This window comes from Schistocerca nitens, chromosome 5 (genome assembly GCF_023898315.1).
Source record: "Schistocerca nitens isolate TAMUIC-IGC-003100 chromosome 5, iqSchNite1.1, whole genome shotgun sequence".
NCBI lineage: Eukaryota > Metazoa > Arthropoda > Insecta > Orthoptera > Acrididae > Schistocerca > Schistocerca nitens.
The window spans coordinates 383,741,181-383,767,313 of NC_064618.1; the positions used below are offsets into that span (position 1 = coordinate 383,741,181).

Here is a 26,133-nt window from a genome sequence, read left to right on the forward strand (position 1 = left end):
TTCCATTGTTTGATCTTTACTTGAGATAGCTACAGAATTCAGATAGTAGTTAGTGTAAAAGAAATTAACAGTAGAATACAAGAAACGCTGCATTGTTACTGTTCCCGGCAGTTTTCTACGTATACACCTGCATAAAAACTCAGTATGGTACATGGCAAAGGATACCTTCTACCACTGCTAGTCATTTCCTTTCCTCTTACACATGCAATTAGACATCTGTATCTCAAAAACAACTGAAAGTAGAGCAAATGCTTGCATGAAAATTGCCGTCATAATCATCACTGCTACTTTCTCTTAAAGTATTTAAATTCCCCCAGAAACACACTACATACTTGATTAAAAGTAACGTGTGCATTTTTGTACTTCTGAAGAAATAATTTTTGTCCAAAAGCTGAAATCTTTTTAGCATTATTTTTCGTTTTATATGTCTGCAACTCAAAGCCCCCTCCTTGTGATGAGTAGCAATGTATCCTTTCCACATTATTTGTGGAAATTAATGATACTCGTGTCACAACTACCTTGCTGCAACAAATAGCTAGCATATTTCTTATCTGTCCCCTTTTTCACAAAGTTTCAGTTAGTCAGTAGTATAAATAAATTCTTCATTCAAGTATGCAATAAATATATTTGTTGATTTTAAGTCATAGAATTTTAGGTAATTTGGTCCTGCACTTTATTGATGATACTAAAATTGCCACTTGCAGTGTCATCATCTTCAAAGAAGTGATTTGCTGTTACTGTTTGTCAACCTGTCGTGAAGTGTCAGATATGTTTCTGTAGGTTTCGTGTAGATGTGATCAGTGCTTGTGTAGCACATGGCCTACTGCTCACAAAGATCACCAAGGAAGCCACTGAGCTTAATACTCCCATCCAGCTCATGGATCATCTCCAACAGTATCACATGTTCTCATCCCATGAGACATCCGAGAGAGATTTTGATTTCAACTTTGAATAATGATGAAAATCGCTTCCATCACTGTTATTTGAACCAGATATAAAGTTTAATGCTTCCATACAGACATGCGCTTAGCAAAGTTGCCACAAACAAAAGTTATTATCTTATATCTTCCAAGGCTATAGCATTGTTGGAAGCTTTGGAAGTTACCATTGTTGATGTGCTATACAATAAATGTTGCGCCACTAAAACCATCCTGTAAACAATTTAGGACATCTGTGGTCCATGTGAACTTAAGTTTTGTATTTGCTTACATGCTGTCTTCAGCATTCAGAGCTTCATGTAAAAGTTAAAAACTTACATTACTCCAGAGAAATAGTGCACCCCCACACTCTCTCTTTCTTTTTGTGTTGTTGGTAGGTTCTGGACACCAATGATGAAGACAATTGCAGTTTGTAAATTTGTTTTCTCAGAGCCTCCACACGCAGATATGTCTGACGTGATGCTATATGCAGAAAAGGAATTGTCTGAAAATACGCTGTGGTGCCAGTCTTACATCCACTGTTGTCATAAGGTGCACCACTCTCAGCACTCCTCCTCCTGTCACATCAAGAGAAGCAATAACAATGGTCACCGTACTGACAGCCCATGTGCTCTAGAAGAAACTTAACAAAGCAGGAATTTATAAAATTACATGCAATCTTGCAACAAATATTACAGTGGCCAATGGGAAGAAATTTTAAAACACGCTTTAAAGAACACATTGACTATTACAGGCTTGGCAAAGTGAATAAATCAGCTACAACAAAACATATAAATGGAACAGGGCACAGTGTTACAATAGACAACAATCTCACAGTAGTACATAATTTAGAAAAGAGCTGGAAAATGGACATATTGGAAGAAATGGAAATATTCATCCATGGCCCATGGGGAATAACAAGATCCTGAATGAAATGACAGACTTTAAAAATTCGTATTTCTTTTCCAATTTCGCTACAGCACTCTTCGAATAAAAGACACATAACAGGAAAGTTGTTTGACTCTAGCCCCAGCAATAGCTGAGAAATATGTAAAATAAATAGTTTATGTCAAGATGTGTTCAATAATATTGTAACAGGTGCTCAATTTGTAATGTAATTCGTCAACCCACATCTGTAATACGATAACAAGACATGCAGAAGACACAAAACATCTGACACCGTATAGATCGACAAATCGATAGTCAAATTGAAACCAGCTATATTTCGACTGCCATCTTGTCCAGTACACTATAGATTTGTTTGTGATCGTGTTAGTGAAAATTTGTGAACAGTGACCAAGAGAGTCATGGAAATGGAAACACCTCAGTGCATCACAATGAGACTGCCACGCCAGAAGAACAAAGTGAGTGACCATTACAAAACATTTTAGTGCAAATATTAGTCCAGTTTCCAAAGTGACATCACCTCTTACTAAGTTTTTTCTTCTTCCACAGGATGACCACAGCATTTATAAAAAGACTATGTAACATCACTATGACCTTATTGTAAAGTTGTTTTTGTAATGCCATTTAACCTGAAGACGAGGTATTCCCTCGAAACATGTCGCTAAATAAATAAGTAATACAATAGTTGACAATGTTTGTGACTGGTAGCGGTAATTTAAAAAAAACCTTTACATATCTTTGATCATATTAGGGGGTCTGATCATAATTCAGTGTGTACATAAAGTCTGGGAACACTTTCAATTATTTATTGCACAAGAACCAAACACTGTACAGATATCATACATATGTCATTTTGAAGAGAAACTCTGAATATATATATTTTTTCTCATGTATACTGCCACAGCGTAGTTTGGTAATTTGCTGATAGTCAGTGCTAGTCGCAAACATGGCAAGTTCAGGTGTGGAGCGAGCTTTCTGTGTGTTGGAGTTCAACAAAAACAAGTGTCTCACTCTGTGTGATTTTTTTTTTTTCTGTGGGGACGCATTAAAGATCTGGTGTGTGTACAGCCTCTACCACGTGTTGTAGCACAGCTCCAGGAGAGAATACGCAAAGCGACTGCCACAGTCAGTGATGCTATGCTGCGACGGGTATGGCAAGAATTCGATTACCGCAATGACGTCTGCCGGATCACTCATGGTTCGCATATTGAATGTATGTAAAAAAAAAAAAAAAAACTTTCAGAGTCTCTCTTCAAAATGCAATATGTATGACATCTGTTCAATGTTTAGTTCTTGTGCAATAAATAATTGAAAGTGTTCCTGAACTTTATGTGAATCCTGTATTTATCTACAGTTCTTGGAATTGCATTTGGAGGTAATCTTGCAGTCTTAACTCCGTGGCAACACAGGGACTGGTAGTGGTAATTTTAAAAAAAATTCCCTTACATATTTCTTGAGACAGTCACAGTCGAAAAATAGTCAAAATGGTTTCAAATTCAATGATCAGAGATGACTAAGCTTAATGAATTTGGATGGTATTTTAGTCATATTGAATCCCTGCTCTCACTACAGCTGTTATGTGAATTTCAGGGTTCATCTTCTAATCTGCATGAGTACAAATGAACCTAGAGCCCTCAGTCATGAATGGAATGCCCAGTCCAGTGCTGAAGTAGCCACTTAGCGAGAGTTAGCAAATGGTATTTGCCCTGTGCATTAGGGGTCCACACACATGGGTGTAAAAAATCTATAAAGTTAGATATGAATGGTGTTCTACTTACTGTCCAATGGAAGGATGGTTGGGTCCATATCTACAGTGAAGTAACAACTTTAGCTCTTTCCTAAAAGTTAGTGCAGACACACCATACATTGTGTGTCATAAGTTTATAACACTGGAAAACGTACTGGGGAAATTCCTAATGTTGGCTAAGCTAGTCATAATAACCTGATTAATTATAGTAGCATTCTATTGATTACCAATAATAAAGTAATTAATGGATACTGTATATATTTTCGTAAGTCTATTTTTACAGTCGTTCATTCCTTCTACAGCTTATTTACTTTTCCTACACTATTTTTGATGCAAGCCGTGTAGGGTGGAGGTTGCTGTCTTGTTGCTGGACAGTTGTTGTACAGAGTATTGTAGTTTCGTGATTCCTGTGTTTCTTTTATGTCATTGTTATGAAGAAAACACTTCACAGTGGCAAGCAATGATTTCATTGTTAGTTCACAAATAAAGGATGTGCGTGTCAATTCTCAACTTGATCCAAACTGAGACTGAACAGAAGTATTGGTGGACTCTCTTAGAATGGAGTATTGCAGTTATAATTGCTTTAGTAGAATGAGGTCTTGTGTTTCGGGATAATGATGACATTGTTGGATTATGTTACAGTGGAAATTATTAGAATTAACAACAGCGCCAATGTTGTTGTATGGGACAGAAATGTTAAGCACCACAAAAAGATGAAGAGAACGTGCTGTTCTTTGAACAGAAAATCATGGGAAAGATCTGTGGACCAGTCCATGAAGAAAACACATGTAGATGTAGAAAGAACCAGGAACTGTATGGCCTATTGAAACAACTGAACGCCATGCAGAAAATGAAAGAAGCAGCAGCTTGGCAAGGCACTTACTAGAAGGCCAGAAACGTGCCATGCTAAAGCAAAACTTATGGGAAAACTGATGGAACTCATCCAATTGGATGATGAAAGAAGTGATCCGAGGATGAACTGTGCAAGGACTTTCAGCAGTTGAGTGTACATGAGAACTGGATCCAAAATACAAAAGATCGCCATCTATAGAGGAACACTGTAAAGTCAGCACGTGTGTCTGTGATCGCCGATTTTTTATATATATATATATATATATATATATATATATATATATATATATATATATATATATATATATATGGCCTAAGGTTCTGAGGATTCCTTGAAGCTCTGCCTGGACATCAGGAATGGGATTACCTTGGCAAACTTTGTATGTGGTGTTGTCTCAATCCTTCTTAAAAAACCTTAATCCTACTCCCAACATCACCACTGCTGAAGCCCAGGCTATCCGTGATCTGAAGGCTGACTGGTCCATCGTCATCCTTCCGGCGGACAAGGGTTCCACGACCGTGGTACTTGATCGTCGGGAGTATGTGGCTGAGGGACTGCGTCAGCTTTCAGACAACACCACATACAAAGTTTGCCAAGGTAATCCCATTCCTGATGTCCAGGCAGAGCTTCAAGGAATCCTCAGAACCTTAGCCCCCCTACAAAACCTTTCACCTGACTCCATCAACCTCCTGACCCCACCGACACCCCACACCCCTACCTTCTACCTTCTTCCTAAAATTCACAAACCCAATCATCCCGGCCGCCCCATTGTAGCTGGTTACCAAGCCCCCACCGAACGTATCTATGCCTACGTAGATCAACACCTTCAACCCATTACATGCAGTCTCCCATCCTTCATCAAAGACACCAACCACTTCCTCGAACGCCTGGAATCCTTACCCAATCCGTTACCCCCGGAAACCATCCTTGTAACCATTGATGCCACTTCCTTATACACAAATATCCCGCACGTCCAGGGCCTCGCTGCGATGGAGCACTTCCTTTCACGCCGATCACCTGCCACCCTACCTAAAACCTCTTTCCTCATTACCTTAGCCAGCTTCATCCTGACCCACAACTTCTTCACTGTTGAAGGCCAGACATACCAACGATTAAAGGGAACAGCCATGGGTACCAGGATGGCCCCCTCATACGCCAACCTATTCATGGGTCGCTTAGAGGAAGCCTTCTTGGTTACCCAAGCCTGCCAACCCAAAGTTTGGTACAGATTTATTGATGACATCTTCATGATCTGGACTCACAGTGAAGAAGAACTCCAGAATTTCCTCTCCAACCTCAACTCCTTTGGTTCCATCAGATTCACCTGGTCCTACTCCAAATCCCATGCCACTTTCCTTGATGTTGACCTCCACCTGTCCAATGGCCAGCTTCACACGTCCGTCCACATCAAACCCACCAACAAGCACCAGTACCTCCATTACGACAGCTGCCATCCATTCCACATCAAACGGTCCCTTCCCTACAGCCTAGGTCTTCGTGGCAAACAAATCTGCTCCAGTCCGGAATCCCTGAAGCATTACACCAACAACCTGACAACAGCTTTCGCATCCCGCAACTACCCTCCCGACCTGGTACAGAAGCAAATAACCAGAGCCACTTCCTCATCCCCTCAAACCCAGAACCTCCCACAGAAGAACCACAAAAGTGCCCCACTTGTGACAGGATACTTTCCGGGACTGGATCAGATTCTGAATGTGGCTCTCCAGCAGGGATACGACTTCCTCAAATCCTGCCCTGAAATGAGATCCATCCTTCATGAAATCCTCCCCACTCCACCAAGAGTGTCTTTCCGCCGTCCACCTAACCTTCGTAACCTGTTAGTTCATCCCTATGAAATCCCCAAACCACCTTCCCTACCCTCTGGCTCCTACCCTTGTAACCGCCCCCGGTGTAAAACCTGTCCCATGCACCCTCCCACCACCACCTACTCCAGTCCTGTAACCCGGAAGGTGTACACGATCAAAGGCAGAGCCACGTGTGAAAGCACCCACGTGATCTACCAACTGACGTGCCTGCACTGTGATGCATTCTATGTGGGAATGACCAGCAACAAACTGTCCATTCGCATGAATGGACACAGGCAGACAGTATTTGTTGGTAATGAGGATCACCCTGTGGCTAAACATGCCTTGGTGCACGGCCAGCACATCTTGGCACAGTGTTACACCGTCCGGGTTATCTGGATACTTCCCACTAACACCAACCTATCCGAACTCCGGAGATGGGAACTTGCTCTTCAATATATCCTCTCTTCCCGTTATCCACCAGGCCTCAATCTCCGCTAATTTCAAGTTGCCGCCACTCATACCTCACCTGTCACTCAACAACATCTTTGCCTCTGCACTTCTGCCTCGACTGACATCTCTGCCCAAACTCTTTGTCTTTAAATATGTCTGCTTGTGTCTGTATATGTGTGGATGGATATGTGTGTGTGTGCGAGTGTATACCCGTCCTTTTTTCCCCGTAAGGTAAGTCTTTCCGCTCCCGGGATTGGAATGACTCCTTACCCTCTCCCTTAAAACCCACATCCTTTCGTCTTTCCCTCTCCTTCCCTCTTTCCTGATGAGGCAACAGTTTGTTGCGAAAGCTTGAATTTTGTGTGTATGTTTGTGTTTGTTTTTGTGTCTATCGACGTGCCAGCGCTTTCGTTTGGTAAGTCACATCATCTTTGTATATATATATATATATATATATATATAGAGGGAAACATTCCACGTGGGAAAAATATATCTAAAAACACAAGCTGATGTAACTTACCGAACGAAAGTACTGGCAGGTCGATAGACACACAAACAAACACAAACATACACACAAAATTCAAGCTTTCGCAACAAACTGTTGCCTCATCAGGAAAGAGGGAAGGAGAGGGAAAGACGAAAGGATGTGGGTTTTAAGGGAGAGGGTAAGGAGTCATTCCAATCCCAGGAGTGGAAAGACTTACCTTAGGAGGGAAAAAAGGAAAAAAGGACAGGTATACACTCGCGCGCACACACACATACACACATATCCATCCGCACATACATAGACAGACACAAGCTGACATTGCTTTAGTAGAATGAGGTCTTGTGTTTTGGGGTCTGTGTCTCCAAGGACTCCTTCTTGACCTCCCCCTCCCCCCTCCCCCCCCCCCCCTCCCTGGTCTGTACCCATGTCCTGTGATACGGGTGGACATCTTTTGTGGCTCCAAGAAGAGTGCTGATCCTACCCTTCTCCGACACTTGTTTTGTTCGATCCTCCACGATTATTCTAATTCAGTATCCATCTACATGGATGGATCAAAAGTCAATGGCAGGGTTCGTTATGCTTTTGCACATGCAAGGGACACGAGAAGCACACTCTGCTGATTGCCTGCAGCGTGTACACTGTAGAGTTGGTTGCCAGATCTCAGGCTTTGTGGCAGGTCAAATCACTGACCATGATGAAGTTCCTGATCTGTAGTGATTCCATGAGTTGTTTAAAAGGCTTATCCCTGTGCTGTTTAAAAATCTTTTGGCCACCAACATCCAGGACCTGGTTGACCTCTACAGCTCTGGAAAGACAGTGACCTACATCTGGATGCTGAGTCACATAGGCATTTTAGGAAATGAAATTGCCGACTGTCTAACTAAAGATGCTACTACAGCAGATGAACTTGACATCACAATACCGGGCACTAACTTACCATCACAACTTCGACTCACTATTTTGAGGCTCTGGGATTGGAATAGCCGTCTACTACGACCCAAAACAAGTTGAGAGTGATTGAAGGGTCAACTAAGGTGTAGCTTTCATCTTTCCAGGCCTCTCGGAAAGATGCCATTGTGTTGTGTCGGTTATGCATCAGCCATTCAATGCACACCTAAAAGTTCCTTCTGCATTGAGAGAATCCTTCTCACTGCGGCTGTGGTAGTCTACTGATGATAGTGCATGTTGTTGTTGTTGTTGAGTGCGCCCTGCTGGCCAGTTTGTGGCACACTCTCAGCTACCTCACTACCTCAGATATTTGTGGATGATGAGACAGCCACTACCAAAGTGTTGCATTTTCTGAGGGGGACCTAAACTATAATACTCTTCCACCTTCAGTGTTAGGAATGGTTTTGGAGGGGGAAAGAGCCTCTCCCTGCGGCAGGTAAGCCACATGCAACTGCAGGTTACTTTCTTCCTCTTCACCTTCTTGGCCTTTAGATCCTCTTGTGCGAGATGCTGCAAGGGTTATCTCTGTTTTCTTTTACCTATTGTGTTATGATGACTGTTACACCCTTTTTCAAACTCTTTGACTTACTTATATAGTTGCAGCAGCCAAGTCCCCACTTTTTTTCACTTTTTAGCTTTTTATATATTTCTCTCATGAAAGGAAGGGATAATCGTTTTGTTTATTTATTTATTCCATGTGATCTGATGGTACACAGTGTGTTGCAGATGTCGGAATATATCAGTTAACATTGTTAACATATATTAACATAGGCCTATAGTATCTTAATGTATTACATTGCTCAATTTTTTCAATTTAACACAAATAGCAAGATTACTGTTCTAAGTATTCATTTACAGAGTAAAAACAGTGACACAACAAATATGACTTCACGGCTTTGCGATTTTATGTTGTCTTCGGTGGACTTAATACTAGTGGGAAGATCGTTGAACAGTTGGAGGCCCATGTGGAAAGCTCCCTCTTTACACAGTTGAGTGTTTGTACATAAAACATGCAGATTTGCGTTTTTACTGGTGTTGTGTTCATGTATTTCATTATTTTTTACGACTCTAATGTCAGTTGGCACTATGTGGTTTCTGAAAAATTTTGGTCTCGAGACTGTATAGGCAAGAAAGTGTAAGGATTTCCAACTTTCTGAAGATGGGTTTGCAGGAGTCTCTGGGTTTGCTCTCAGTGATAATCCTCATTGCTCTCTTCTGGATTCTGAATGTGCTCAGAGCAGTTGGAGAATTTCCCCAGAATATCACACCATGGCGAAGCAGTGATGATGGCTAGAGGACATATGTAAGGATGTAGAGGCTTGTCTCACCAGTGGTAAGATAGATACTGCCTACAGGAAAATTAAAGATACCTTTGGAGAAAAGAGAACCACTTGTATGAAAATCAAGAGCTCAGATGGAAACCCAGTTCTAAGCAAAGAAGGGAAAGCAGAAAGGTGGAAGGAGTATATAGAGGGTCTATACAAGGGCGATGTACTTGAGGACAGTATTATGGAAATGGAAGAGGAGCTGGATGAAGATGAAATGGGAGATATGATACTGCGTGAAGAGTTTGACAGAGCACTGAAAGACCTGAGTCGAAACAAGGCCCCGGGAGTAGACAACATTCCATTAGAACTACTGACAGCCTTGGGAGAGCCAGTCCTGACAAAACTCTATCATCTGGTGAGCAAGATGTATATGAGACAGGCGAAATTCCTCAGACTTCAAGAAGAATATAATAATTCCAATCCCAAAGAAAGCAGGTGTTGACAGATGTGAAAATTACCGAACTATCAGTTTAATAAGTCACGGCTGCAAAATACTAACGCGAATTCTTTACAGATGAATGGAAAAACTAGTAGAAGCCGACCTCGGGGAAGATCAGTTTGGATTCCGTAGAAATATTGGAACACGTGAGGCAATACTGACCCTATGGCTTATCTTAGAAGCTAGATTAAGGAAAGGCAAACCTACGTTTCTAGCATTTGTAGACGTAGAGAAAGCTTTTGACAATGTTGACTGGAATACTCTCTTTCAAATTCTGAAGGTGGCAGTGGTATTTACAATTTGTACAGAAACCAGATGGCAGTTATAAGAGTCGAGGGGCACGAAAGGGAAGCAGCGGTTGGGAAGGGAGTGAGACAGGGTTGTAGCCTATCCCCGATGTTATTCAATCTGTATATTGAGAAAGCAGTGAAGGAAACAAAAGAAAACAAAAGAAAAATTTGGAGTAGGTATTAAAATCCATGGAGAACAAATAAAAACTTTGAGGTTCGCCGATGACATTGTAATTCTGTCAGAGACAGCAAAGGACTTGGAAGAGCAGTTGAACAGAATGGACAGTGTCATGAAAGGAGGGTATAAGATGAACATCAACAAAAGCAAAACGAGGATAATGGAATGTAGTCAAATTAAATCGGGTGATGCTGAGGGAATTAGATTAGGAAATGAGACACTTAAAGTAGTAAAGGAGTTTTGCTATTTGGGGAGCAAAATAACTGATGATGGTCAAAGTAGGGACGATATAAAATGTAGACTGGCAATGGCAAGGAAAGCGTTTCTGAAGAAGAGAAATTTGTTAACATCGAGTATAGATTTAAGTGTCAGGAAGTCATTTCTGAAAGTATTTGTATGGAGTGTAGCCATGTATGGAAGTGAAACATGGACGATAAATAGTTTGGACAAGAAGAGAATAGCAGCTTTCGAAATGTGCTGCTACAGAAGAATGCTGAAGATTAGATGGGTAGATCACATAACTAATGAGGAGGTATTGAATAGGATTGGGGAGAAGAGGAGTTTGTGGCACAACTTGACTAGAAGAAGGGATCGGTTGGTAGGACATGTTCTGAGGCATCAAGGGATCACCAATTTAGTATTGGAGGGCAGCGTGGATGGTAAAAATCATAGAGGGAGACCAAGAGATGAATACACTAATCAGATTTAGAAGGATGTAGGTTGCAGTAGTTACTGGGAGATGAAGCAGCTTCCACAGGATAGAGTAGCATGGAGAGCTGCATCAAACTAGTCTCAGGACTGAAGACCACAACAACAACAACAACAACAGCAACATCATCACACCATATTTTAGGTGGGCTTGTATGTAAACGTAGTACACGCTGGTTAATGTTTTCCGGCTAGCACGTGATTTCAGTACACTCAATGCATAACAGCCAGTACTAATTCTGGCATATACCTTTCCTGTATGTGTATTCCACTTCAGGTTATCTTGAAACCACAAACCCAGGAACTTGAAAACAGTGTCGGTATCTATTGGCTGGTTATTTACAGTGACAAATGGCTGAGAGGGATTTGCATTTTGTGTTGTGTGAAAGTTCATGGAAGCTGTCTTTTTGGTGTTGATAGTTTATCTGTTGATTTTAGCCCACTTGCTGAGTTGTTCAGTGGCCAAGTTCACAGCTTTTTGCACAGCCTCTGTGTTCTCCCCTTTGAGGAGTACAGTTGTGTCATCGGCAAATATTATTGTTTTGTGTGCATCAACATCCAGGCTTAAGTCATTAATACAAGGTGTTACAAAAAGGTACGGCCAAACTTTCAGGAAACATTCCTCACACACAAATAAAGAAAAGATGTTATGTGGACATGTGTCTGGAAACGCTTAATTTCCATGTTAGAGCTCATTTTAGTTTCGTCAGTATGTACTGTACTTCCTCTATTCACTGCCATGATTTCATACGGGATACTCTACCTGTGCTGCTAGAACATGTGCCTTTACAAGTACAACACAACATGTGGTTCATGCACGATGGAGCTCCTGCACATTTCAGTCGAAGTGTTCGTACGCTTCTCAACAACAGATTCTGTGACCGATGGATTGGTAGAGGCGGACCAATTCCATGGTCTCCACGCTCTCCTGACTTCAACCGTCTTGACTTTCATTTATGGGGGCATTTGAAAGCTCTTGGCTACGCAACCTCGGTACCAAATGTAGAGACTCTACGTGCTCGTATTGTGGACGGCTGTGATACAATACGCCATTCTCCAGGGCTGCATCAGCGCATCAGGGATTCCATGCGACGGAGGGTGGATGCATGTATCTTCGCTAACAGAGGACATTTTGAACGTTTCCTGTAACAAAGTGTTTGAAGTCACGCTGGTACGTTCTGTTGCTGTGTGTTTCCATTCCATGATTAATGTGATTTGAAGAGAATTAATAAAATGAGCTCTAACATGGAAAGTAAGCATTTCCGGACCCATGTCCACATAACATATTTTCTTTCTTTGTGTGTGAGGAATGTTTACTGAAAGTTTGGCCGTACCTTTTTGTAACACCCTGTATACAGGAGGAAAAGTACGGGTCCCAATACTGAGCCCTGTGAAACACCTTGCTTTACAGTTTTATTACTTGATAGTATTTCGGTTATTGAGTTGCTTTGTGTATTAGTGTATTTCATGCTGACTCTCTGCATCCGATTGATTAGGAATGTAGCAATCCAATTGTTTGCAATTCCTCTGATACCATAGTGTTCTATTTTTTCCAGCAATATTTTGTGGTCAACAGTGTCAAACACCTTTGACAGATCCAGAAATATGCCTGTTATGGGTTGTTTTCTATCTAACAGTTCTAATAGCATATTTATGCAATCATATACTGCAGTTTCAGTAGATTTGTTGCTTCTGAACCCATGCTGAGCTAAACTTAGTAAATCTTTTTTTCAATGAAGTCCATCATTTTTTTGTACAATATTTGTTCAAAAACTTTAGAAAAGCAGGATGAGATTGAGATTGGCCTGTAGTTATTCATATCTTTATTATCACATTTTTTGAAGACAGGAATTAGTTTAGAAAGTTTCAGAGCTTCAGGGAAAGTACCTGCCTGGAAAGAACAGTCACAGAGGTGAGTTAATGGTTCAGCAATTGTGTGTTCACAATTTTTGATTACAGCTGCTGGGATACCATCAATTCCAGCTGAATATGGATTTTTTAACTCTCTGAGGGCTTTTGCAACATCATTTTCAGTGACTTTGGTAATGAAAATTGACTCTGCACATGTGTGATATTTTTGGTTTGCTGGTTGGTAATTTGTGTTAGGATTATTTTTGACCAATTTTTCATCTATGCTCGTAAAGAAACTGTTGAAAGAGTTCACCACAACTTCGGGATTAGATGTAGATTCATTGTTGAGTTTGATTTCTGTGCTCGTGTGTGAAGCTTTCATTTCCCCACTTTCCTTTTTTATGATATTCCACATTGCTTTTACTTTCTTACTGGATTTGTCAATGTACTCATCATTTTGCATCCTTTTTGCTTGTCTTATCACTCTTTTTAGGATACATGTGTAGTTTTTATAGTATTCTGTTAGTTGGGGGGGAGTCACTACTTTGTTTACATAACATGTGGAGTATTCTTTTATGTTTGCAAGAGATTTTTATAGCTGGTGTAATCCAACTCTTGTTTCTCTTATTATTATTATTATTATTATTATTTATTCTTACTGGTTTTTGTAGAAAGGCCTCTTCAAAGTGGTGGATCATTTTGTCAAGAAATATGTTGAATTTCATGTTGACATCATTGTCTGTGTACATCTCTGTCCACTTTTCTTTACTAAGGAGGGCATTGAGCTTGTTCAAGTTATCTTGGGTAAAAAACCTTCGTAAAGTTTTAGGTGGGACTGGGTTTGAGGTATCTTTGCCAACATGAACCTTTAGAATGACGCCTGGTGGTCGCTGAATCCTGCATTGTATACTTCTATAGTTGGGTTAAGTTTATTTCTGTTTACAAAAATTTGATCTAGAGCTGTCTTGGGTGAGGGTGTTATTCTAGTGGGCTCATTTACAAGGCCATGCAGATTATAAGTTTTTGCAATGTTAATAAATGTCTCCCTGTTTCTGTTGTGAGTGAGAAAGTCTATATTAAAGTCACCACATATAATCACATCCTGTTTCCACTGACTTATTTTGGATAGAAACAAGTCCATTTGTAACAGAAAATCATTAATGCTACTGGAGGGAGGATGGTAAATTGTAGCTACAATTACATTTAGATCTGTAAGCTTTATGGCTGCACATTCAAAGATCTTGTCTGTTCCTATTTCCTTTAGGGTAGGAAGTGGGCTAAATTCAATGTGTTGTTTGATGAAGATGGCAACCCCACCATGTCCATCATTTGATCTGGAGAAGTGTTCACACAATTTTAAGTTTGGTAGTGAGATTAAATTAACAACATCAGCGCAGAGCCAGTGCTCTGCTAGGCATACTAGTGAGATATCACTGAGTTCACTGGTCAGCAAATTGCTTAAGTCATCAGTTTTGTTGCTCAAGGATTGGACTGTGTGATAATAGATTTTCAGGTCTGAATGGGGTTTACTCAGGGGACTCGAAGTCACATTTACTGTGTCACTGACCTTTAGTTTAAATTGTGCTGTATTTCAGGTATGTTGACTTCCGAGCAGTAGTGCTGGTTCTGTTGGTCGACCTTGGCAGCAGACACATCTCCCAGATGGGCCTGAAAAGTATCCACATGCACTTCACACTGCTGAGGCATCACATTGACGTTTTGGAGGGATGTCTCGATAATGTTCACCATCACATTATTGGTCCTTTCAGGTTCCTGACCTTTTTGAGGGGTCAGGGGATTTGTGTTTCGACTCTGTGACTTCGTGACCCATTTGTCTAGTGTAGTTTGCACAGTACGGCCACTATTACACTTTTTATTTCCCATCTTGTTTGTCTTTATCCAATTGCTTATTAGCATCTGTTTATGGTTTCTGACTTTTGGTTTCTTATTGTCCCCCGTAGTTGTCAGGAAGGCCAGTCTATTGCAGATAATCTCCTTGCCACATTTTTTTAGGTGTAAACGTGTTGTGAAGTGGTTTCTGGCTAGTCTCTCTATTTCAAAGTTCACAGCAATTCTTTTTTTGTATGCATGTTTTGCTAAATCCAGTGCTTGTATCAGGTGGAGGTTTGCAGTATTAATTTTACTATTTAAATTATGAACATCATATCTCCTGGGTATAGGATGGATAATGATATTCATTTTGTGACTTAGAGCGAGTATTGGTTCCAATGGTTCTACCACGTTTCAACATTAGATCGAGAGGTTTGTCTAGGTCATTAGAACCCCCTATTACAAACAAAGTGTAACGTGTACTGAAGCTTCTTGTCAAATTTTCCGCTTTTTTTTACCACCTCTTTTAGTGGGGCGCCAGGTTTTACTATGCTTTTTACCTGGTATGAGGGCCTTAGTTTGTCTTGCAGTATTTGAACACAGTCTCTTCCACGACTGTCACCTAATATTAGTACTTTCATTTTTTCCGAGATTTTCTTGCTATGTAACGTTCTGGAATTTCTTTCGTTTTTGTCCTGCTCATATATTGGTGCTTGAGAAATTATGTTCATTGGCGGATTACTCATACACTTTGTGGCGGATTGTTCACTTTGGGTTAATTTTTGCGTAAGATCTTGTGCAACGTTAGACTGTATATTGACCTTGCTAGCATCTTGCACCAGGCGGTTATCAGAAGTTACACTTTTAAAATCACTTTCTGGTTCCATTTCACGTAGGCCTACCCTCACATTAGCTTTGTTTTCTGTTGCAGTTTGTTTACATGCAGATTGTACAGGGCTACGATCACATGTGACGCTAGACAACACACAATTTCTGAGCATTGCATTCTGAGCATGATTTATGGCTTGACTACTTCTCGTAGTATGCTGACCCGCCAAACGCCAGTTTTTGTTACTGATATTTACGTTCGGGGTGCGGATAACGAGTTCATTGTTTGTGGTTTTATTGGTTACTGCCAGTTCAAGATCATTACACTTCACTAATAGTTCATGATACTTCACCAGTAGGCTTTCATTCTTGAGGTTGAGGTCCATTATTTCTTGTTTCAATAACGTAATTGTCTCATTAAACACGTAGTCATCGTTCATCAATAACATTAAATATAAATTTAAGTGTTAAGAAGTACTTGATGAAGATATTTGTGTGGAGTGTGGCCTTGGATGTAAGGGAAATGTGGATGGTAAACAGTTCAGACAGGAAGAGAGTAGAAGCTTTTGAAATATGGTGCTTTAGAAGAATGCTGGATATTAGATGGGTGGATTGAAGAACAAGGTACTGAATCAGATTGGAAAGAAAAGAAATTTATTGCAGAAGTTGACTAAAACATGGGATCAGTTAATAGGACACATCCTGAGGCATCAAAGAAAAGCCAGTTAGGTGATGGACAGAAGAAAGAGGAGAAAAAATTGTAGGGAAGCCAAGGCATGACTGTAGGAAGCAGGTTCCAAATGGACATTAGTTGGAGGTGTTAACACAGAGAGGCTCAGGATAAACTAGCATGGACAGCTGCACCAAACCAATCTTTGGACTGAAGACCACAATGACATCAACATTTAGTTATTAGATTGTTTTATCTTCAGTATGTGCAGAGTTTATAAAAGAATTCAGTTTTGACATTTGTGCCAGAAGTACTTAAGTGTATGGCAGACAAATGGGACCTACACTAAGAAATATTGAAACTGCATCACATCACAACCATGGAAAACACTCAATGCTGCATAGAGCACGGTTGTATACAATTGTACTAAGCAAGTACAACACTGAACTTTCATTGCTACATCACGAAAAATAAAAGGAGTGATGGATGAACGTGTAGACCATAAGCTTAATACTTGTTACCACATGAGAATTTGAAAAGGCTTAACGGGTAGTCTTTAATGGGTGTCACTTTTATATGTTAATATATTTAAACAATTTAGAAGTAAAGGTAACAGCTTGCTAAATAATAGAAGTGTTGAATTGTTGAGAGGCACACAAATACTTGATAGACTTACTTGTGGAACTTCGTCACAGTATAATGATTACATTGTTCATGACTTATTTAATCATTGCTAATGTTATCAATAATGATGCCTCGTAATAATGTACACTTGTTTCTACTTCTTGTCTGTCTTCTTGTTACATAATGTGTTGTGGCAACTCCCTTCTTTGCAGACTACACAACACGAAAGTGTCACCTGTAATTGAAAATGTTGCTGGCACACCATGGTGCAACACCCCAGTCCTCAGCAGTAGTGAACTGAATTTTCTCATGCTGTTGCCCATCACTGCACTGCCTTGTTCACCATCTTGAGTGAAGCAGGGCAGAGAAATTATAAATACTCAGTACTTTGTCTTTGGCTTCTGTCACATACTCCACACCAGCCTTCGGTATTGTGTGGGCAAACCAGCTTTGACTGTATTTAGCCACATCACCCACAGGCTGCTGGTCTGCAAGCTGCCTTTAAACCTGATGGTAGTGGGGCTCAAGCCAGTGCCACCAAGAGGGGCGTACCGTTGAACACATCTGGTCTCTGGATGTCTCTGAGGGGTCCTGGGTTTGGCACTTTCACACCAGTTTGCTGTGCACTTGACTGATTACTAGGGCCAGCCAGCTAAGGCCACACAAGCCACTGCTAGTTTGCTGAGGCAACAGTCAGCCACTATGTGTACTCACAGTGCCGTAGGCCAAGCACACCGCTGTGTGTTATGCTGAGATAGCAACTGCTGCCTGGGGTTACATATGCCATTGAATTGCCACCATAAACGTCTGTATGAATTTCTTACTGAATAAAGAATGTTATCACTAATTGAGCTCTTCTGATTCCATAACTACTGGGTAGTTGGTAGTATGCAATTCATTATTGTGCACACACCGTCGTGAGACAACCATCCTGGAATTTAATAGTGCCCACACCCCCAACACTATCACAAGTGTGTAAGCAGGATCTACTGTTGCTCATATTCATTTTCTGCTGTTGGCAATTTTGGAGCCATTAACTTGTGGTTCAAAGTTCTGTATTATTTGTGTTTTATGCAGACATGAATTATAATTTTGTGATTGTGCTGTTGTTCCAGGAAGGGGATAGAGTATTCACATGCTTGCCAGATAATGGAGGCTATGCAGAATATGTTACGTGCAAGAAAAACTATGTCTTCCCGCTCTCAGAAAGGCTGTCATTTAGTCAAGGTGCAGGGCTATATGTGCCATACTTTACAGCATATAGAGCTTTGGTGACTAAGTAAGTGTTTACTGTTGTTGTGTAATCAAATGTATTGTTGAAATTTATGGCTAAATATTGTTTGGTGTGGTTGTTAATAAGTGCAAATAGAGTCAACTTTCACAAAGTTAGTTTCTGCTGTACTTCTTACAAAAAGGAAAATGTGGCATAAGGGGCTGCGTTTACATAAATGTAATGTGAATCAAAAGTAGCGTCATTCTTTGGTGTGGTGGTATCACTGCAATTTAGGCTAATTTGTATTTATGTGAGACTCCAGTTGAAAAATATACTTGAGAAGGTAATATGACAAATAGGTGCATACTGTGCTACTCACTTGACTACCTAGGAGACTTCTCTGAAATGATTAAAATTGGGATACTTAACTACTAGCTGTACACAATCACATTTATAAAAATTGTTTAGCTTCCATTTTGTGTAATCATTGAAATTCTTTTCAGTTTCTAATGCTATGCACCCCTATTTTCTGTGTTCTTTGTATGTCTGTCTGAAATAATTAAATTGGAATACTTAACTACAAGCTGTACACAAACATGTTTATAAAAATTGTTTAGCTACCATTTTCCGTAATCTTTGAAATTCTTTTCAGTGTCTAATGCTATGCGCCCCTGTTTTCTCTTTTCTTTTTATGTCTTCTGTTATTGAACACACTATCACGTCGATTTGTCAGTCTCTTGCCTCTTCGAGCATGATATCCTCCACATCTGCTTATTTCCCTCTTGTTTATTCACTCTTTTCCCTTTTTCTCCTTTGCATCCATGCTTTTCTCCCTGTTAGACACTTTCCATGGGGTTGGGAACTGTTCATTAGGGCACATAAACTGATTTACTATATTCTGGTGTATAAACATTATTTATTTGAGCCATAAGAATCTTATTGTTAGTTTGTAGCACAAGGACGACACTGTTCTTTTGAGCTATAAAATTGGGATTAGATTCCTAATTTGAACCATAATGATTGGATTGATCTTTTAAGCTGTAACACAAATTTAGGTTAATGGTGAAATGGAAATTAGCAAACAACCACAGTACAGTCAAGCATTGAGTAATGGATGGTTAGCTGCATAAATGTGAACCTAATCATATTAGTGCAGCTTATGAACTGGCTATACTCTTGCTCACACACAATACAAATGGGGACACGCAAGCCGCTGCCTCCCTCTGCTCCCCCCTCCCCCCTCCCCGTTCTCTCCTCTCTCCTGACCACCTGCCAGTTTTCCCACTTTTTGCCCTTTTTGTTATCCAATGTTTCGACTGTTCCTTTGACTGGTATGTAGTGATATATTTATTTGTTTGTTTTGTGTTCGTTATGTTCAGGTAATGGGTGATTCGGAAGGATGTGAAATGGGCCAAATTGTGCTTAACTCAAATATAACTCGCGTAATGTTGGGACTGGGAGGCGACTCCAACAGTGATGGGGGAAACAGCAGTACAGAGGTCAGGATGGAGCACCGCTTCTTTTGTTTGGATGTGGGTTGAGAGTGGTGGTGGTGGTGACGAATTGAGTGGCAGACGTCTAGTAAGATATCCCTGAATAAATTACTTTTTTCATGTTAGGTACAAAGGTGTGGTCACACCTGAAGTGGAGGCTGTTGGTCTTGAGATGACATAGTGAGCCATAGAAGTTCAGCGAGCCATCACCGTGTTGGCAGTGGTGTGCATAGATAGGATCACCTGTTTATTTCAGCAGGAAGAGGTAGCTGACAGGTACTGCACACCATGGCCTATACATGGCATCTATGTACAAGCTGTGTGCCTACCTCAGGCTATGGAATACAGCACAGAGAAGGACTGTACTCATATCGTAGCCCCCAGCTTGTCATAGGGGTTTTGGCCTGCCCTGAGCAGTGGTCAGCAACAAGGTGATCCACAAGGAATGGAGTGCAGTGGCAGCTTAGTCAGCAGCTATCAGTCTAGACTCAAACATACATCTCGGGAGGTGGACATCCTCAGGAGGTAGTCACCCAGTAAGTGACTTGGCAGATGACCTGTAGTCTGCATATAATATGCTCACGCTGGTTCCTGTAGCGTCTGGTGGTCTATGTCCAAAGTATATGATTGGCTGTACCACTGTGTACTGCAAATGGTCTCCATCTAGAAGTTGGAGGATGGTGCTGGAAGTGTAGCTCGACATCACGTACACACCTGGATAATATCAGAGAATGAACATATTTGAGAGAGAGAGGACCTGATATTCAAGTACTGTTTATGCGATCCTGGCTAGCTAGTGTTTTTCTCTTGCCAACACTTTAGTCCAGAAAGTAAAACATGTTAGCATGCTCACTCATCACCGTAAAGCACCTCGTTCCTTATGACGCTGTTTTGTTGTATCAGCACCAGGCAGTTCCGTGCTCCAGACTAGGTCATGGCACAAAAATACAGGGTTATTACAAATGATTGAAGCGATTTCACAGCTCTACAATAACTTTATAATTTGAGATATTTTCACAATGCTTTGCACACACATACAAAAACTCAAAAAGTTTTTTTAGGCATTCACAAATGTTCGATATGTGCCCCTTTAGTGATTCGGCAGACATCAAGCCGATAATCAAGTTCCTCCCACACTCGGCGCAGCATGTCCCCATCAATGAGTTCGAAAGCATCGTTGATGCGAGCTTGCAGTTCTGGCACGTTTCTTGGTAGAGGAGGTTTAAACACTGAATCTTTCACATAACCCCACAGAAAGAAATCGCATGGGGTTAAGTCGGGAGAGCATGGAGGCCATGACATGAATTGCTGATCATGATCTCCACCACAACCGATCCATCGGTTTTCCAATCTCCTGTTTAAGAAATGCCGAACATCATGACAGACGGAAGTGCAGTGGAGCACCATCCTGTTGAAAGATTAAGTCGGCGCTGTCGGTCTCCAGTTGTGGCATGAGCCAATTTTCCAGCACGTCCAGATACACATGTCCTGTAACGTTTTTTCGCAGAAGAAAAAGGGGCCGTAAACTTTAAACTGTGAGATTGCACAAAACACGTTAACTTTTGGTGAATTGCGAATTTGCTGCACGAATCCGTGAGGATTCTCTACCGCCCAGATTCGCACATTGCGTCTGTTCACTTCACCATTAAGAAAAAATGTTGCTTCATCACTGAAAACAAGTTTCACACTGAATGCATCCTCTTCCATGAGCTGTTGCAACCACACCGAAAATTCAAAGCGTTTGACTTTGTCATCGGGTGTCAGGGCTTGTAGCAATTGTAAACGGCAAGGCTTCTGCTTTAGCCTTTTCCGTAAGATTTTCCAAACCGTTGGCTGTGGTACGTTTAGCTCCCTGCTTGCTTTATTCGTCGACTTCCGCGGGCTCACTGCAGGCCGACCCGTTGATTTCCCCTTACAGAGGCATCCAGAAGCTTTAAACTGCGCATACCATCGCCGAATGGAGTTAGCAGTTGGTGGATCTTTGTTGAACTTCGTCCTGAAGTGTCGTTGCACTGTTATGACTGACTGATGTGAGTGCATTTCAAGCACGACATACGCTTTCTCGGCTCCTTTCGCCATTTTGTCTCACTGCGCTCTCGAGCGCTCTGGCGGCAGAAACCTGAAGTGCGGCTTCAGCCGAACAAAACTTTATGAGTTTTTCTACGTATCTGTAATGTGTCGTGACCATATGTCAATGAATGGAGCTACAGTGAATTTATGAAATCGCTTCAGTCATTTGTAATAGCCCTGTAAATACGAGATACAAATTAAACAAGACATCAGCTACAGCACATCACTCCAAGTAATGGAAAATTATGTAACACTGTGGAAGGATAGGTAATATACGTAAGCAAAGTTAAGCTACATATTACAATAAATAAATATATCCATGAATACCAAAAACCACATTTTCACATGCCTATTATTGAGCACAAAATAAAATTAATTAATTAAAACTAGTTCTGAAGCTGTTGTACAGTTTGTGGTGGTATTCATTTTCTCTCGGATGTTCACTGAGCATGTAAAAAGATTTCTCCATTAGGTACTCTGAGGTTCGTTTGAATTACAGCAATTGTTTATCCAGACATTTGATATGTAGTTGTAACACATTAAAGAGCTTAATGTTGGGGTAAGAAACTCCTTTTTGAAGCAGAGTAAGACTTTTCAATTCAGTGTGCAGACAGGTTTTGGTTTGTGAATTGTAGCGATGATATCTGCTGTTGTCTTTGCATTGAGAAAAGTTAGTACAGACAAAAGTCAACAAGGAAAATATCTACTGTGAAGAGGTGGTAAGGATCCTAATGGTGAAAGAAGTACACGATGTATTTTTCTGATGACTTGTTTGAGTGAGCCTTGAGCAGCGCTGGTGAAGTATCAGTGCAGCAGCAGTGCAGTAGCGAGTCGCATATTAAGCTTTTGTAATTTGATTCTTAATTTCTTTCCTAGTGTTTATGCACTTGCATATTTAATTACATAAAATCCTTGCGTATTCTCGTATTTGAGAGGAGTAATATTGCTTATTGATAGCCATAGAGTATAAATTCGCAGAGTCATTAGATATTAGCATTAGGATGGATAGGGTGTGTGCGTGCTGTGTGCGGGCACAGGAGGAACTGGCTGCGGTTCGCGAGCAGCTGAGTGTGCTGTTGGCCATGGTTAGCCGCCTTCAGGCTGCTGCCTCAAGGTGCAGCGACGGCGGAGGGTCTGACACGTCGCTTGAGACACCCCAGGTGTCGCTTGCTGTGTCCGCTGACTCTGCCGCCGAGGCACCTTCTAGTGTACCCGGCACCTTGGGGCCGCCCTCACCTCAGGGTGAGTGGCGGACTGCAACGCGTTCGCGTCGCTCAAGGTGGAGGGTCAATGTGGAGGCTGGCCGGCTGGCCTTGCCCGTTCGTCCTGTCAGTGGGCAGGTGGACACTCTTTCAGCAGGGCCCAAGCAGGCACACGGGGGCAAAGGCTTGCTGGTTATTGTGAGCTCCAACGTTAGGCGGGTGATGAAGCCCCTTAGAGAAATAGCGTACAGGGCTGGAAAGAAATCCAACGTGCACTCGGTTTGTCTGCTGGGGGGCCTCATCCAAGATGGGAGGCGGCCTTGCCTACGGCTATCGAGCATACGGGGTGTAGTCGTCTGCAAATAGTTGCTCACGTCGGCACCAATGATGCCTGTTGCTTGGTTTCTGAGGCGATCCTCAGTTCGTACAGGCGGCTGGCAGATTTGGTGAAGACCGCTGCCCTCGCACGCGGGGTGCAAGCAGAGCTCTCTATTTGCAGCTTCGTTCCCAGAGTGGATCGGGGTCCTTTGGTTTGGAGCCGAGTGGAGGGTCTCAACCAGAGGCTTCGTCGACTCTGTGATGGTCTTGGCTGCAGATTTCTAGGCTTGCGCTATTGGGTGCGGAATTGTAGGACGCCCTTAGATAGGTCAGGGGTGCACTACACAAAGGAAGCAGCTACTCGGGTAGCAGAGTACTTGTGGCATGCACATGGGGGTTGTTTAGGCTAGGCAGTAGTGCGAGGTGTTCTGTGATGAACACTCACCAGTCGACGTGCAGGCAGGGAAATCGGGACACTCTCAGTATAAAGACACTTCAGCTATCAAGATATTAGCAGTAAATTTTCAGAGTGTTCGGAATAAAGTTCCTGAATTTACTGCCCTCCAAGAAGCGTGTGGCATGCAAATTATTCTCGGGACTGAGACCTGGCTGAATCCTGAGATAGGAAGTTCTGAAATATTTAGTGAGTGTTGGAACATGTATCGGAAAGACAGATTAGACACCGTAGGAGGTGGTGTCTTCATTGCAGTTGACAAAAATATTGTGTCTACTGAGGTCGAAGTACAGTGTGATTGTGAAGTTATCTGCACACGTTTAACAGGGCTAGGAGAAATAAAGTTAATTGTGGGGTGTTATTACCGGCCACCAGGTTCCACCGTGACAGTTCTAGAATCATTCAAAGGGAGTCTACACTCTGTATCGCAGAAGTACCCGGATCATGCTATATTAGTCGGAGGTGACTTCAACCTACCTAGTATAGACTGGGGTCTATGGATTCATTACAGGTGGTTCAGTCAGACAAGCTGTTGTGTGAATTACTTTTGAACACATTATCCGAAAACTGTCTTGAGCAGCTAAATCAACAGCCAACGCGTAATGGAAATATTTTAGATTTGGTAGCCATGAACAGACCAGACCTCATCGACGGTGTCAGTGTTGAGACAGGGATTAGTGATCATGATGTTGTCATTACGACTATGATTACGCAAGTTAAAAAGTCGGTCAAGAAGGCTAGGAGAGTATTTTTACTAGAAAGAGCAGATAAGCAGTTGTTAGCATCCCATTTAGTAAATGAATCGACTTCATTTACTTCGGTACGATGGACGTGGAAGAATTATGGGCAAATTTTAAACACATTGTAAATCACGCATTGGACAAGTATGTGCCGAAAAAATGGGTTGCGGATGGAAAAGACCCACCGTGGTTTAACAGCGCAATTCGGAGAATGCTCAGGAAGCAAAGGCAGTTGCACTCGCGGTACAAGAAAAATTGGGAGAATGACGACAGGCAAAAGTTAGTAGAGATTCGTGCTGCTGTAAAAAGAGTGATGCGCGAAGCATTCAACCACTACCACCGTCATGTTGTTGTTGTTGTTGTTGTTGTTGTGGTCTTCAGTCCTGAGACTGGTTTGATGCAGCTCTCCATGCTACTCTATCCTGTGCAAGCTTCTTCATCTCCCAGTACCTACTGCAACCTACATACTTCTGAATCTGCTTAGTGTATTGATCTCTTGGTCTCCCTCTACGATTTTTACCCTCCACGCCGCCCTCCAATGCTAAATTTGTGATCCCTTGATGCCTCAGAACATGTCCTACCAACCGATCCCTTCTTCTAGTCAAGTTGTGCCACAAACTTCTCTTCTCCCCAATCCTATTCAATACCTCCTCATTAGTTACGTGATCTACCCACCTTATCTTCAGCATTCTTCTGTAGCACCACATTTCGAAAGCTTCTATTCTCTTCTTGTCCAAACTGGTTATTGTCCATGTTTCACTTCCATACATGGCTACACTCCATACAAATACTTTCAGAAACGACTTCCTGACACTTAAATCTATACTCGATGTTAACAAATTTCTCTTCTTCAGAAACAATTTCCTTGCCATTGCCAGTCTACATTTTATATCCTCTCTACTTCGACCATCATCAGTTATTTTACTCCCTAAATAGCAAAACTCCTTTACTACTTTAAGTGTCTCATTTCCTAATCTAATCCCCCTCAGCATCACCCGATTTAATTTGACTACATTCCATTATCCTCGTTTTGCTTTTGTTGATGTTCATCTTATATCCTCCTTTCAAGACACTGTCCATTCCGTTCAACTGCTCTTCCAAGTCCTTTGCTGTCTCTGACAGAATTACAATGTCATCGGCGAACCTCAAAGTTTTTACTTCTTCTCCATGAATTTTAATACCTACTCCGAATTTTTCTTTTGTTTCCTTTACTGCTTGCTCAATATACAGATTGAATAACATCGGGGAGAGGCTACAACCCTGTCTCACTCCTTTCCCAACCACTGCTTCCCTTTCATGCCCCTCGACTCTTATAACTGCCATCTGGTTTCTGTACAAATTGTAAATAGCCTTTCGCTCCCTGTATTTTACCCCTGCCACCTTCAGAATTTGAAAGAGAGTATTCCAGTTAACGTTGTCAAAAGCTTTCTCTAAGTCTACAAATGCTAGAAACGTAGGTTTGCCTTTTCTTAATCTTTCTTCTAAGATAAGTCATAAGGTTAGTATTTCCTCACGTGTTCCAACATTTCTACGGAATCCAAACTGATCTTCCCCGAGGTCCGCTTCTACCAGTTTTTCCATTCGTCTGTAAAGAATACGCGTTAGTATTTTGCAGCTGTGACTTATTAAACTGATAGTTCGGTAATTTTCACATCTGTCAACACCTGCTTTCTTTGGTATTGGAATTATTATATTCTTCTTGAAGTCTGTGGGTATTTCGCCTGTCTCATACATCTTGCTCACCAGATGGTAGAGTTTTGTCATGACTGGCTCTCCCAAGG

At 41.5% G+C, this 26,133-nt stretch overlaps 1 protein-coding gene across 3 annotated transcripts in view; it reads left to right on the forward strand.

Moving 5' to 3' along the window:
• Positions 1 to 26,133, forward strand: part of LOC126259710 (zeta-crystallin-like) — a 164,747-nt gene that overhangs the window by 59,385 nt on the left and 79,229 nt on the right. For 2 of the 3 annotated variants that reach the window (XM_049956684.1, XM_049956683.1), the window contains exon 3: positions 17,978 to 18,141. In XM_049956684.1, the coding sequence (XP_049812641.1) occupies positions 17,978 to 18,141 (164 nt within the window). Of the gene's footprint in view, positions 1 to 2,120; positions 2,282 to 17,977; positions 18,142 to 26,133 lie in introns of those variants that run through there. The other variant, XM_049956685.1, reaches the window with a different exon arrangement.